The 12,616-nt window shown below is 39.7% G+C and overlaps 1 protein-coding gene across 28 annotated transcripts in view; it reads left to right on the forward strand.

Annotated features, from left to right (window-relative positions):
- PLEKHA5 (pleckstrin homology domain containing A5) overlaps positions 1 to 12,616 on the forward strand; it is a 175,802-nt gene that overhangs the window by 82,718 nt on the left and 80,468 nt on the right. The window contains exon 1 of one of the 28 annotated variants that reach the window (XM_088652447.1): positions 790 to 1,000. The exons of 25 other annotated variants lie outside the window; for them this stretch is intronic. In XM_088652447.1, the coding sequence (XP_088508573.1) occupies positions 981 to 1,000 (20 nt within the window). In that variant the 5' untranslated portion in view covers positions 790 to 980. Of the gene's footprint in view, positions 1 to 789; positions 1,001 to 12,616 lie in introns of those variants that run through there. 2 more of the 28 variants (XM_088652443.1, XM_088652451.1) reach the window with 2 other exon arrangements.

Genomic DNA, 12,616 nt, shown 5'->3' on the forward strand with positions numbered 1-12,616 from the left:
AGCACAGTCTCATTTGTGCTTCTTGTCGCTTGCCATTTCTTTTGTTACAAAAGCTTTTCTTCCCCAGTGTGTTTCTGCCATTCCTTGAAAGTAACAAAATAGGCTTATAAAGGCTAGAACATGTTGATAAGAATGCATATTTCTTTCCTTGCACAATGGAAATTCTGTCTTCAAAACAGTAAAGCAGGGTGAACTGTGAGCAGTCATGGAAATGAAGTTTTTTCTTTTCTTTTGCAATAACATAAACACTTGGGACAAATGTTGTTTTGTCAAAGTTGCTTGACAAATATACTATTCTGTCATCATAGGGGTGAGATGGTAGTTCATTCTTTATCCCTTTGAAATCTTGATCACCTGTAGAAGTTGTGATTATGTGTGCCTGTTCTTCAGAAGCAAATTTTAAGAACAGGCTATAAAAACAAATCTGTTGGAAGTATATTGGATGTAATCCATTAAAAACTGAGCCGATCAGAAGTGCTGATGTGAGAGCAATTATAGTATTGGGAGATTTACTAACTTGCTAAATTTAAGTGTTAAGTGCTTAGCTTTTTGAGGAGGAAAGAAGCATTAAGAGATCGGGAATCGGTTTCTTATTTTCCCCAAACAAGCAAGGAATAGCATGTTTGTAAGGAGCAAAGCATAAAACCTGGATCACTCTGGGGATGCTATAATTCATGGGTATCAAAACACCACTTTCTCTAAGTGATCTTACAGCTAAAATCCAACCATATGAGGGTGCCTCTTGTTACACAACAGTGTTTTACTTGAGAGAACAGTGCTGATGATTCTGAGGTTCAGTAATTTTTCAGAAGCAGTGTGACATCACTCTTGTATCGGTTTTCTAGCTAGCAACTCTCAGAGCCAGGATGCTTTTTCTTGGTGGCAGTGCTGTGCACAGCTCATGGGGGAGCAGCTTCAAGACAAAAGGGTTGTGCCTCGTATTTTTCCAAGTGCTGTTTGCATTGAGGTTTTGGTGAAGAATGAATTTCTCTGAAGGCTGGTAAGTGATTGTGTATTTTCTTTTACAAATGGATAATTTCTTTTGGTAAACTAAGCCACTTTTTAACATGCACAGTTAAAGTACATTTGCTTCAGATTAGATTTGGAGAAAGAGCATGTGGGTTTGTTTGTTTTTTTTGTTTTTTTGGTAAGCTTTACTCATCTAATTTCCATTATCATTAATTGTGCATAACAGGAAATATTTTATTTTTTAAAAAAACACAGCTGTGTGGTTGTTAAAAATATTGCAAGCTGGAGAATAAATTTGCATGCTGCATGTAAAATAAATAAATAAAATTTTAAAATAGCTTAGACATAAGCAAGTTTAGAAAACAAACTTGTCAGCTTCCTTACTTTGCCCTGTCTGATAGGTTGGGGAAGATAAAAGTGATAAAACACTTAAAAGTTCCATAGAAATTATTAATGGGGACTTCAACATTTTCTGTAGATTGTCCAGTTCATGACTGCTGTTCTGCATTGAAGAATTCAAATGGAAAATGCAGGGAATTCTTTTTTGGCAATATGCATTGTGAAGCTGTTGTTGGAATTGATTCTGTGAACGTTACTTGAAAAGCAGGGCATATCTCCCTCCATTTAAGTAGTGAAGAAAATGATGTTTGTTCTAAGCGAAGGCATAGAATCAATACAACTGTGGAAGTTGGGGATGTTAAGACTCTTCAGAAGATCTTGCATCAGCCCCTATCCATCTAACTGAGGAGCTTGTGTCATCCATAACAGATGCTTGTTTATTTTTACAACACCCAGAGAGGCTTTGGTTTCTCTCTCTTACTTATTTTTAAAATTGTGCATGTGTTTAGAATCTCTTTTTAAAATTTTAAGCTTAGTTTTTGAGCTGCAGTGCTAGTGTTTTATCACTTGCCTGAAGCAATTAGCATAGCAATCATTAATGTTAAATAACTTCTTTTTAAACCTATCTAGAGGTCATGATGCAAGAAAAATACTGCTCATGGAAACTGAATATGCACTTTTGAATGAGAAATGCCCACACAATAGTCTGATTTGTGGGCATTAAAGATCAGAATTGCATGTATGAACTTGCGTTCCATTTATAAACTGCTCTCTTCCCTCCCTAGTATCACTGAAAAAATCAGAAACGTTGCCTTTTTTACTAGCGAGAAAAATCTTTGTGAGAGAAGCAGTTTTTAATTATAATCACCAGAGCAGTTGTTCGTTCAAAATCATACCATGTCAAATCTGGTTTTTGTGCAGATAAAGTTATACAATTATTTATGAACATATAAATAGATATCACCTGTAGTGAATCCTTGAATTTATTACAATAAGGATGTTAGGACTTCATGGATATATATAATATTAAGCCTATCTAATCCAACTTTTCTGGGGTTCCTGTAGCGTAAAGCCCCTAATCTCGGCAAATGATAGATATCTATTTCTGGCAGGGGAGAGGCTGTGCCTGGAATTCAGATGGATTGATTTAGTCTATTTTTGTACCAAGCAGCTCTTTGCTTTCAAAGCTAGAATAGAGTCATTATTTTCTAAAAATGCTTTTATTTCATTTTGCAGTATGTAATAAACAAGAACTGTTATAAACACCTTGACTGTCTTTGTATTATTCATCAATAAGAGCATTCAGGCTATCATGAATGGAAGGGAAACACATTGTCACACCATACAGATAACATACAAGACTATACTGTAATCAATGAGATCTCTCCAAAGTCCACCAAGATCCAAGTTGCTATTTAGTACAATAACACTTTTTTGTTTTTGTTTTTGGTACTCTGAGGGTGCTATTCAACTAAATCGAAGAGCAGACCCATCAGAATCAATGGACTTAAGTCAGTCCTTTGAATGGGTCTGTTCAGACTAAGATTTTTTTGAATACCACCCAGAATACTGAAAGTTATTCTGTAGCGGGAACTTCATGAAATTCTGTAATTGTTTTCTTTTAAAATACATTGTGATTAAGTCTTTTGTTGTCCAGAGCACTTTCTTTGGTTTTTTGGAATGTCTTGCTTCATGCTTAGTATCATACTTGAATATATGGATTGTTTTAGCCTAGCCCAGTAAGGCTTCTAAGTTCTAAAGCAAATGTTTTCCATAGGATGGTCAGGTCTCTGTGATGCTTAACTCCTATGGATGAAGAAATGTTTCTGTAGGGACAAGTGCAATCCTGTAGCAGCTTAGGAGCCATGGTGGTTGGTTTTGGAAAGGTGATAAGTAGTTGGCTGGGGTCTAGAGCTCCCTTTAAGGCACTTCTGCTCATGTAAGATGGTCCCCCAAATTTCTACCAGTTGCCCCCTCTAGTTACAGTCATTCACAACATACCCCATACCATTCTATACCCCCTCAACCCTTAGGAACCTTTAGGAACAGCTTTCTTGGGGGGAGGGCATGGGACTGGAGAGGCAGAAAAGCCCTATTTTGCAAGTTCTGTTTGCATATCTCTTGAATTATTGATTATGTTTAGAAGTCAAGATATCAAGGATGTAATTTTCAAACATCACTTGAATTCAAGCTGTGATAAAGAACATTAAACCAAGGATGTCCTTATTTGTTCATTTAAGTATTACATGAGTAGATCATTTTTTTAAAAGCAGCATTCTTAATTCTCCATTAATATCTCCATTCTTAATTCAGGGGCAAGCAGTATGTCTCGCTTAGGAATATAGGAAGCTGTCCTACATCAAGTCAGCCCCTTGGTCCATATCAATTAGTATTGTCCATACTGACAAGCAGCAGTATGTTCAGAGCTATTTAACATTGGTATGTTTGAAATGGTCTATTTTATTCATTATAGCTAAGCATTCTCTAACTGGGTTCAAAAGTTGATTGTATTGAAGATCTTGGGGTATGTAAATGCAATTACCTAATACCCTTTTCTTCATAACAACTCTGTGAGGTAGATTAGGCTGAAAGTTGCAATGACACCCTTCACCTTTATGGCCACCCAGGGATTTGAACCCAGGGACACCTATCCAAGATGATGATAATAATAATAATAATAATAATAATAATAATAATAATAATAATAAATTATTTGTACCCCACCCATCTGGCTGGGTGTCCCCAGCCACTCTGGGCGGGCTCCAACAAAAATTTAAAATACATAAAAATGTCACACATTAAAAACTTCCCTGAACAGGGCTGCCTTCAGATGTCTTCTAAATGTCAGGTAGTTATTTATCTCTTTGACATCTGATGGGAGGGCGTGCCACAGGGTGGGTGCCACTACCAAGAAGGCCCTCTGCCTGATTCCCTGTAGCTTTGCTTCTCGCAGTGAGGGAATAGCCAGAAGGCGCTCGGCGCTGGACCTCAGTGTTCGGGCAGAATAATGGTGGTGGAGACGCTCCTTCAGGTATACTGGGCCAAGGCCATTTAGGGCTTTAAAGGTCAACACCAACACTTTGAATTGTGCTCGGAAACGTACTGGGAGCCAACGTAGGTCTTTCAGGACCGGTGTTATATGGTCTCAGCGGCCGCCCCCAGTCACCAGTCTAGTTGCCGCATTCTGGATTAATTGTAGTTTCCGGGTCACCTTCAAAGGTAGCCCCACGTAGAGCATGTTGCAGTAGTCCAAGCGGGAGATAACTAGAGCATGCACCACTCTGCTGAGACAGTCCGCAGGCAGGTAGGGTTTTAGCCTGCGTACCAGATGGAGCTGGTAGACAGCTGCCCTGGATATAGAGTTGACCTGCGCCTCCATGGACAGCTGTGAGTCCAAAATGACTCCCAGGCTGCACACCTGGTCCTTCAGGGGCACAGTTACCCCATTCAGGACCAGGGAGTCCTCCACACCTGCCCGCCTCCTGTCCCCCAAGAACAGTACTTCTGTCTTGTCAGGATTCAACCTCAATCAGCACTATGCACTACACCACATTGACTAACCATAACATTATTATTTTTTATTATACATGCAGTAAAGGGATAACTGGGATAACTGTGTCATCTGCGGGGGGGGGGGGATCTCTTAAACTGATCCATCTGGGAAGATGGACTACATTCCACCCTGTACTTTATCGAACATTTATGCCTCTGTCAAATCAGTGCAGTTGTATTTGCAATATCCTGGTGCAAATAATTTTTGTTTATTGTGAGTGAACTATCCAAGTCCACTTGGGTAGCTACAGCTATCTGCCAATGTAACCTCAGAAGTAAGTTATGAGCCAGTAGTTAGCTCTTTCATCTCTCGCACTGGCAGAACAGTGACAGTGGAGCTCATCAATCAACACCTGAAGATTATACTTACTCTAGCAATGCTAATAATGTAGGTGGCAGTGAAACACCTGATCTATGAATGTTCATAGAGAGAAGTGTTGGCATGTCCTGAGCTACTTATGGTAATTCCAAAGGTTACACTGCCACAGATGTTACAATGAGTAGAATGACAGGTGGTTATTCAGAATTTAGTTTGAAGGACCACAACGTGTGAAAGCGGAAATTGAATTAATTGTATGAATTGTGTAGATTTGAGAAACTACACATATAGCTTAGCCCAAATCCATAAAATGTTTAAGCTTTGTCTAATAACTAGAGTTGAGCTGAAATAGTTTTTGGCTTTGCGCTTGCTTTTATTATTGTTGAACGCCTCAGTGTTCCTGTGCACTTTTTATTACCCTCTAGAAATATTTGTCTTATTTTCATCCAAGATTTGGATACTAGAAAGTGTGCGCAACCCCAAAAGGGTTTTCTTGGGGGTGCTACGCTATTCCCCAGAGGACAGCCCAGAAAAGCTCAGGAGCCCTGGGAGTCAAGGAGCTGTGTAATTCCTGAGTTTACTTAACCTGATTGGAGAGAAGCCACCCCAGCTGAACTGAACTGAATTGAAGTTTTGGCAGTCTCCCTTATTTTATTCTCTGTGGGGTGGAGCTGTGGACCAGGCCTAAGAGCAGTGAAAACACTGGGAATTTGAGTGCAAAAATTGCTGACAAGCTTTCATGCCAAAGGAGGGGCACATCCAACCATGCACATACGCCTCTTTCCTTGAACTTGTAAAATGGTAACCAAAGTATGAGCAGAAATTATGGTGAACTATAGAAAAGAATAGCTAATTAGAGGCCAAAATAGATCTTTTCCAACTAGTCAGGGAAATGTGGCCTAAACAAATAGGGAACCCTGAACAGATCTTAAGATCTGTCAGCGTTTATATACTGGTTAAAAGATGAGTTTACAATCTAGAACTGTTTGCTGTGAATTGCCTTGTAGTACCCAAATGCAACTTTATTGTGATGAGAATAAATCATGAGTGGTAATTACTATTGCTGCTAAAATATTTGATGCTCTGCAAGAACAGATTTCAGTCATAAATTCCAAGAAAAGAAAAGAAAAACACATGCAGCCTATAATCTTAGAGGAGAAGAACGAGAATGAAGTTCACTCATTTCCTGAAGCTGTTTCAAATTTTCTGTGGGAGTGAGTGCTTGTGCGTATATTAGTCTAGTGGCAAAGGAGAAGTGAGTAATGCAGCATATGGCAAGATGCAATTAATTTGAACAGTTACATGCAAATTACTAATTACTTGGTATTCAGTTAAAAAAGAAATTTCAGCAAAAAAATAAGTCAGCATTCTGTTAACAGATCAGTTTTCTTTACACAGTGCATATAATCATTATTAGAGAAAGAATAGTGAAACATAGAAGACCAGCAAGTTCTATATCACACCCATGTAATGTTTTAGGTGCATTTTTGGTAAAAGGATACTGCTCTGGACGTTTTTTCCTCCAAATGATGACACTTTTTTGCCTATTCATTCCAAGTGTATACTAGTGTAAGCAGTGTTTCCATGCGCTCTGGCACTCATCATGGTCCTCAGTGTGCACCGCGGTAGTGGTTTAGTCATGCTGGCCCCATGACCTGGAAAGGTGTCTGTGGATAAATGCCGGCTCCCCAGGCCTGAAGCAAGATGAGTGCCACACCCTATAGTCGCCTTTGACTGGACTTAACCACCCAGGGGTCCTTTACCCCCCCCTTTACTAGGCTTGTACCAAATTACCTTGATTGGGAGGGAAAGGTGGGGAGGGTGACACTGATTCAAGGTGACTAAATTGACACCTGAAATCAGAGCTTCGTTTCTTTTTGTGGATGAAAAAGCAACAGTGCTCTGACAGTGCAGATCATTGCATTTTTTTAGTGCTGATTCCACACGCACATGTGCGTGCACACACACACACACCTTACCCTTACCCTTACCCTTACCCTTACCCTTACCCTTACCCTTACCCTTACCCTTACCCTTACCCTTACCCTTTGCTGGGTCCCAGGAAAAATCTACCCTGTTGCCTCAAGGGTCCTTTGTGATGGTGGGAATTTCCCCCACCAGTCATTTCCAGGGGTTCAGTCTTCAATGCAAGACAACAAAGGCTGTGTGTAGAAATGTGAAGGCCTGGGGGGAAACCGGAAAAATTCGGGGGGGGGGGGACCAGGTTTTTCCCCCAGGTTTTTTCCTGAAGCCTTTTTTGTTTTTTCCCAAAAAATTGGAAACTCACCAGGAGGAATGCTGGATTAACTCCTCAGGTACATTTGGAATGTTTTATTTTAACATGATGAATAAAATATTTTAAGATAAGGGGTTCAAATATTTTATAAATCATTTCTTAAAAATATGTATGGTATCAGATTATTCTAATTTCTGTGAGGACAAGCAAGTCCTAGGTTACAAACTGAACTCTCCAATGTAAGAACAAGATACATTTCTTCCTTTAGGAGGTGCTGTTGTCACCAGAAAAGAAAAAGGTTTCAGTTTTGTTTTTGCATATGTGTGGTATGCATTGGTTCTGTTCCTCTTCACTAGCCTCAAAGCACTGGAAGAAAAGGGTAGAGAAGCTTGTTTCAATCAGAGCAAACCTTCAGTTTTTAGAAGTCCATAATAACTGTGATAATGGCAGACACAACATAGTAGATAGATGCAGAAGCAGAGACTGACACTGATACTGATCATTACAGCTCAGAAAATGATTCTGCTTATATTTCATGCCCATTCATTGAAACTTAGTCCCACTTCCTTCTTCAGTTCTTTTTATGAGAATGTTTTTTAAAATACTGTTGAGAGGAAATATGAATAATTGTTACTTCTGGATTTAAAAAAAAATGTTTTGTGAAGTTTTTTATGTGTTCCACATAAACTAGTAAACAGTTCAGGAGATTGTTGCTCCATTTGTTACAAATACAAATATTGTTTTAAAAGTAAATTCTGCTTGTAATAATTGTTTGGATACACTATATTTTTAATATGCTAGTTGTGATAACTTTATGCCCATGAAAATTGTCCATAGTTATATTTTATGTTTCTAAAGTAACAGAATGACTTTCAATCTGGAAAAGAAATGCTAATGTAGCATTTTTTTTCAATTTTTCAAAAACTTCCATTTCCCCCCGAAACAAAACAGGTTTTTTTCCCGGAGCTTCAAAATTTCCAGAAATTTTACATCTCTAGCTGTGTGTGTCTTCATGTTTAGCTTATAAGAGGATTAAGCAAATACAGAGGATAAGTCTATCAGTGGCTACTAGCCTTGATGGTTGTGTTCTGCTTTCACTGTTGGGAACAGTTTGCTTCTGAATACTAGTTGGGGAGGGGAGGTTGTAGCCTCTGCCTGCCCCTGCTTGATAAGGGTATCCTGTTAAAGGAATTTGGGGGCTTGGTTCCTGTCCGAAGCCTGGGTGTGGGCTAGGGTCATGGCATGACCCCAACGGGGACCCGTGGGGTGCCCTGATTTCACATATGTCATTGGGCTCCCCCATCTGGTGGTTTACCCTTAGTAGACTCCCTGCAGATGGACAGGAGTCAAGATATAGCATGGTTTCACCCAACGTCTAAGCCAAACCGCTCACATCTGTAACCAATAAAGTTGTGGCCTATTTTATCCCATTAACCTAAAATATTCGTGTTTGTGTGTTTATTATCTAAGGGAACTGTGGGGCCTGGGGTCTCTGCACGCAACTAGTTACTGGAAACTACAGGAGGGGAAAGTGCTGTTGTGCTCAGGCCCTGCTTGCAGGCTTTCCATGGGTTTCTCATTGACCACTGTGTGAGCAGGATGCTGGATTCGATGGGCCACTTGTCTGATCCAGAAGCACTCTTCACATATTTTTAATTTATATAAAATAAGGTGTGCATATTTACATAATTTATGCATGTCTCAGAACTTTGGTTTTTTGTTTTAGTGCTGAGCATATGATGCACTCCTGCAAGATTGCTTACACAGCATATTCATAGGTTCAGCTGAAAATGTGAGAATCAGCTTTGAGTATTGATTATTTCCAGCAGTCCTTTTGGTTTGCATGCTGTATTTCATACCCAGACCTCTAAACTGTGTTACCCAGCATGGTGTCCTCCAGATGTTCTGAGAAATAGCTCCCATCATCCCTAGCCAGCATGGCCAAACCTCTCATCCATGAATTTGTGATGAGTAGGGGAGAGATTGGAATAGCTGCAACATCAGCTTGCCCCTCTGGTCATACTCCTTGTGCATGCATTGCAGCCCCTTTCATGAAGTCTATTTAGGCATCAAATAAATGAATGATCTTGCTTAATATCCATGATATGAAAAAACAGAAAACAAATAATTACAGTGGTACCTCTGGTTGCTGAGAAGAGAAGACTCCCTGGAAAAGACCCTGATGTTGGGAAAAATGGAGGGCACAAGGAGAAGGGGACGACAGAGGACGAGATGGTTGGACAGTGTTCTTGAAGCTACCAACATGAGTCTGACCAAACTGCGAGAGGCAGTGCAAGACAGGAGTGCCTGGCGTGCTCTGGTCCATGGGGTCACGAAGAGTCGGACACAACTAAACGACCAAACAACCACCACCTCTGGTTGCGAACATGAGCAGTATGAACCCTGTTTCTGCGCACGTGCGGCTCGCAATTTGGTGCTTCTGCGCATGCCCATGACGTAATTCGGCGCTTCTGCACATGCGCGAACCGCCGAACCAGGAAGTAACCCATTCCGTTACGTCCAGGTTTGGCGCGTTCGTAACCCGTGTTGTATGCAACCCACAGCATTTGTATCCAGAGGTATGACTGTAATTTCATAGTTGGTCCCATTTCTCTAGAAAAAAATGTAGTGCAAAAGGCATTTGCACTACATCAGGCATGCATGTCCAACAGGTAGATTGTGATCTACCAGTAGATCACTGGACATCTGTGGTAGATCACTGGCTCCCCCCAAAGAAGCTCAAGAACTTTGGCTCCCCTAAAAAAAGTTCAACTTTTTTGTCCTGCACACCAAAAAAACAGGGCTTTCCCCCTCCCTAAAAAAGCTCAACAACTTTGACCTGAACCTCAAGAAAGGGGGTAGATCACTGGCAGTTTTTAACTCTGTAAGTAGATAGCAGTCTCTTGGGAGTTGGCCACCCCTGGGTTATTAGATGTTTAGAATGATGCTTCTAAACATTTTATTTTATTATAAACTAATACATTTTCATTTTTATAGCAAGCAATTCATATGAAAGCTTGTTCAAGAAATACATGAATTAAAACTTGAAAATTAGATTTAAATGAAACTTCTTTTATTGGTGATTTTGCAAGCTAGTAGAAATGTATTGCAATTATTCAGGCTAGGGGTTTGGTTTAGAAGCTCAAATTCCATATCCCTTCTTCTCTTTGTGTTCATATATTTTTGCAAAGTAATGAATTCTGTAATTGCTATCTTCAGTGCTGGTTCCTATTTTGGTAAATACATGGTATACATTCTTATTATAAAATACTTGGAATGGCATGGTGCAGTTAAAGGTTTACAGATGTGGGGGCCATGATGTGGAGTTGTGAAAACACAGAATGGTTAAACACTTGCTGCTAGTAGGAATACCAATCTCTCTGGGTTTCAATTTAAAGTTGACTACAGTATTTTGGCTGGGGAATAAGAGGCTGATGTACATCATATAAAGTCATCAAAAGTCTTAATAGTGCTCTGAACTAGCCCTAAAAACTAGATAGATGTTGTAATTTTGAAGCAAACTTTTAAAGTAAGATTTAAGTTTAAGAATTCTATAAAAATGAGTAATCACTTGTTACCTGGATGACCTTCTTGTAATAAGCAACTTTTTGGCAGCATTCCTTGACAATTCAGTCTCTTGAAATACTTGAGTGAATCTAAGTGATTCTGAACTCGTAGCAGTTAATCTCCCATCTGGGTTATGTCTGTCATTTTCCTTCCTTCCTTCCTTCCTTCCTTCCTTCCTTCCTTCCTTCCTTCCTTCCTTCCTTCCTTCCTTCCTTCCTTCTTACTTTACTCTTTGTCCCCTTTTGGATCTTGTTGGCAGAGCGGTATGGGAGCTGGCTTTTAGGAACTAGAAGAGAGGTTAGTATCATTTCTTCTGGAATCACCATGATGGAATTATTTGTTTACATCAGTTATTGCAGTTATTGGCTAATTAATTTTCCCACTCATGTATACTTTGTGAAATGACAGTAAAGAAAGACGTATTTTCACATACAGTGGTACCTTGGTCTACGAACTTAATCTGTTTTGGAAGTCCATCCTTAAACCAAAGCGTTCTTAAACCAAGGCATGCTTTCCCATAACAGCGGGGGACTCAGTTTACAAATGGAACACACTCAACAGGAAGCAGAACATGTTTTGCTTCCAAGGGAAAGTTCACAAACAAAAACACCTACTTCCGGGTTTGCAGCGTTCTTAATCCAAGTTGTTCATAAACTAAGCTGTTCTTAAACCAAGGTACCACTGTAAATTGATTTTTCTCTCTCACTTTGTTGTTGTTTAGTCATTTAGTCGTGTCCGACTCTTCTTGACCCCATGGACCAGAGCACGCCAGGCACTCCTGTCTTGCACTGCCTCCCGCAGTTTGGTCAGACTCATGTTGGTAGCTTTGAGAACACTGTCCTACCATCCCGTCCTCTGTCGTCCCCTTCTCCTTGTACCCTCAATCTTTCCCAACATCAGGGTCTTTTTCAGGGAGTCTTCTCTTCTCATGAGGTGGCCAAAGTATTGCAGCCTCAGCTTCACGATCTGTCTTTCCAGTGAGCACTCAGGGCTGATCTCTTTAAGAATGGATAGGTTTGATCTTCTTGCAGTCCATGGGACTCTCAAGAGTCTCCTCCAGCACCATACTTCAAAAGCATCAATTATTCGTTGATCAGCCTTCTATATGGTCTAGCTCTCACTTCCATACATCACTACTGGGAAAACTATAGCTATAACTATATGGACCTTAGTTGGCAAGGTGATGTCTCTGCTTTTTAAGATGCTGTCTAGGTCTCTCTTTGTAGGGTGATTCAAAATACAAATTAAGTAGTGGAATGTGTTGCTTTCCATAGGCTAGTAGTGGAAAGGATTGATAATCTAAAATGTGCAAGATAATTTCTCAACAAATGCTTCTGTATCTTGTTTTAATTTTCTTTCCTGTCATATCCTCAATGGTGCTTTGTTAGAGCTCTTTTTAAATTCATTTTGTATGTTTTTAGTTTACAAACCAGTAGATTAGTTTACAAACCAATGCCTTCATTTGTGTCCAGACCACCAGGAACAATCTATCTATCTATCTATCTATCTATCTATCTATCTATCTATCTATCTATCTAGTAAAATTTATACAAATTGTATAATTGATAGTGTAAAAAAATCTCAAAACCATTGCAAATGCTGGAGAAACGAAAAATCAAGCTACGTATGAATTG

Source organism: Zootoca vivipara, chromosome 9 (assembly GCF_965207765.1).
Source record: "Zootoca vivipara chromosome 9, rZooViv2.hap1.1, whole genome shotgun sequence".
Classification (NCBI taxonomy): Eukaryota; Metazoa; Chordata; class Lepidosauria; order Squamata; family Lacertidae; genus Zootoca; species Zootoca vivipara.